We start from the raw sequence: 2845 nt of genomic DNA, 5'->3' as shown, positions 1-2845 counted from the left end.
GCAGCAGCAGCAGCAGCAGCAGCGCGTCTCCGTCCATTTGCGGCATCGGCCCCCTGGCCCTTCTACACCCTGGCCGCCCCTGTGCACGCCTAGGCCTTGATGATACGGCTGGACGGGCTGTGTGTGCTCAAACGCCCTGCTTGTGTGGAGCCGCGCGCCCAGCCATGCTTTGCGCCAATTCATGCCAATCTGCAAGCCCAGCCTTGCACGCGCGCCTTGCAGCGCAACGCATGCCGGCATGTACACGGGGCCTTTGCGGGCGCCGATTTTGTGAGCTGCGTGACCGGTCGCCACCCAAATCATACAGTCAAGTATGCGAAGTCGATGCACGTAAATTGCAACATCATGAGCCTGGATGCCTTCAGAATTGGCGGTTGGCGCAGGGGTAGAGTACTGAAGCAGTACAGCAGTGTTACTAGAAGCGGGCAACTGCGGGACGCTGCAACAACCCACACGGCCTAATCCCACCCCTAATCCTCCTCGCTGCTGTCGCTCAGCACAACAGCACGCCGGCCGTTGCGGGCCCGCGCCGCCGGCCGCCGCGCCGCCGCCGCCTTTGCAGCGGCAGCAGCAGCAGCAGCAGCAGCCGCGCCGCTATCGCTGTCGCTGCCGTCTGACGAAGCCTCGGAGCTCGAGCCGCCGCTGCTCTGCTCTTCCCCGCTGCTCGACGGCGTCGCATCCCCGTCCCCCCTAGACGCCGTCCCCCGCCGCCCGGCCGCGCCGGCCGCCGCGCGCCGCCCGACCGCGCCGCTGCCTCCGCCCCTGCCGCGGGCGGCGGCCTTGCCGCCGCGCGCGCGCGCGTGGCCGCTCGGCCCGACTGCCAGCTTCTCTAGCTGCTCTCTGAGCCCCTCGGCGGCCCCACCATCCACCATGCCACCATGCTCGTCGTCCGGTTCCTCAAAGGCGGGCTGTGACCGCATAAGCACGATCTCCCCCTCCGCGCCGTCCTCGCCGTCTGCGCCCGGCGCCGCGGCCGCCCCTCCCTCGCCGCCCTCCGCGGCCGCGGCGGCCTCAGCCGGCCCGGGGCCGGCCCGCCCGCGACCGTGTGCGGCAAGATCACCGCTCCCATCGGTGTTCGCCTCTGCAGCGCCGCCGCCTTCGGAGCCCTCCTCCTCTGCATCCTCGCCGCCGTGGCCCGCAGCGCCGCCCCCATTTTCCCCGGCGGCCGCCGCCGCGGCGGACCGCCTGCGCCCGCGCTGCGCCGCCGCGGCGGCCGCCTCGACCGAGCGCGCCTCGAGGGCCGCCTCTCGCGCCTCCTGTGAGGAGTGAGGCATGCGTACAATAGTCAAACTTGGAAACGCCACAGGACGGGCTAGTGAGGACATGGGGTAGAGGGGGTTGGTGGGAGTTTCAGCGCAGGGTCCAAACTGCCAACGCACCAAATCAAAGCATCTACAAGTCACTCTCAACCTTGTCCCCTCAACGCCGCGTGGCGCGGCTGCGACTCCCAACGCCGCGCGGCGCCGCTGCGACGAATGGGTGCCTCAGCGCCAGAGCGCTCTGTGGAGCCTGAGCGGCAGACGACCAGACGCTCGCCTGCAGCTGCCGCGCCCACTCCTCCGCCTTCTCTTTCAAGTCGCCCCCCGCGCCGCCGGCCCTGGCCGACGCCGACGGCGGGGCCTTGCGCGCCTTGTCAGCGAGGCTGACAAACACTTCGAACACCTTTGAATTGTTGCATGAGGTTTTGGGGGGTGGGTGGGTGGAGGCGCGTCCGACGTTGGCACCGCAGCCTTGGCTGGGCCTGTCATTGTGTACTTCACGGCTTGATTTTCGACAGTTTTGTTCTGGCAAACGACGCCTGCCGGACGGAACGCATCGCCCGCCCGCGCCCAACTGGGTCGCGCGCGTCCCCACAGCACGTCGGCATGCCCGCCACTCTCTCCGCCCACCTCGTCCTCCGCCAGGGTGTGCTTGTAAGCCCGCGTCAAGTCCATGAAGCGCCGCGTGGCCTTCTCGCTGTACCCCAGCTGTGAGGAATTTTTGCAGGGGACCCCAGAAGTGGAGGCAGGGGGTTGTGAGGGCTGGTGTGCGCTCTTCGGCACGGCCTACTGACCTAACACGACGAATGCGCCTTGCCCCTTGCTCGATTCGCGAGGCTGGTCTGCTCAGTGGCAGCACACGCAACAACGCCAGCGGCAGCGGCGGCAGCAACAGCAGCAACAGCAACACCAGCAGCCGCGTCAGCCGCAGCGGCAAGCATCCTCTCGAACACATGCAGCACATCAAACCGCAGCCGCCCACCTGCACCAGGCAGAACGCCAGCCAGCGCCACTCCTTGGGCCCCCCGGGGGCGTGCTCCAGGCGCATCACCAGCTTCTCCCGCAGCGCGTCCGCCTGCTTGTCCTGTTGGGGGGCAGGGCGGCGCCGAGGCCGAGGTCCGAGGTTGTCAGAAAGAGGTCAGGGAACGGGCCATAAAATCAACAGTGTAGCACCACAACCATCACCACCAACAAAACGCCCTTCAACACAACCAACGACACAACCAACAACGATGAAGTCAGTCTACCCAGCATAAGGCCGTGCGGAACGTGCAGGGCAGTGCTCAAGAAGTAACAATCCACCACACCTCCCCAGAAGCTGTTTGTGCGTCAGTCTCCGCGCATTCACCCCGCACAGCCTGCTGCACCCCCACCTTGACGTAGGGCAGAAGCTCCCCCATTATGAGGCGGAAGTCCGAGTCCTCCAGGTCCTGGGGCCAAGGGGAAGGGGCGAGGGCATGGGAGGGTGAAGGAGGCGGGAACGCGAATGGGGTGGGGTGGGTGGGTGAGGCGCTGAGGGGGAGGGGCAAGAGTGGAGAGTGTAAAAGAGGCGGGGACGCGAATGGGGTGGGGTGGTTGGGGCGCGT

At 67.6% G+C, this 2845-nt stretch overlaps 1 protein-coding gene across 1 annotated transcript; it reads right to left on the bottom strand.

Annotated features, from left to right (window-relative positions):
• Positions 1-470: 470 nt before the first annotated feature.
• Positions 471-2659, bottom strand: MNEG_13217 (hypothetical protein; the record flags this gene model as incomplete). Its single annotated transcript, XM_014038310.1, has 5 exons — positions 471-1256; positions 1453-1662; positions 1890-1967; positions 2242-2343; positions 2633-2659. 5 exons carry the CDS (start codon positions 2657-2659, stop codon positions 471-473), a joined length of 1203 nt encoding a protein of 400 aa, XP_013893764.1.
• Positions 2660-2845: the final 186 nt, after the last annotated feature.

This window comes from Monoraphidium neglectum (assembly GCF_000611645.1).
Source record: "Monoraphidium neglectum strain SAG 48.87 unplaced genomic scaffold scaffold03696, whole genome shotgun sequence".
Taxonomy (NCBI): Eukaryota; Viridiplantae; Chlorophyta; class Chlorophyceae; order Sphaeropleales; family Selenastraceae; genus Monoraphidium; species Monoraphidium neglectum.
This window is presented reverse-complemented; position numbering and strand designations above follow the sequence as displayed.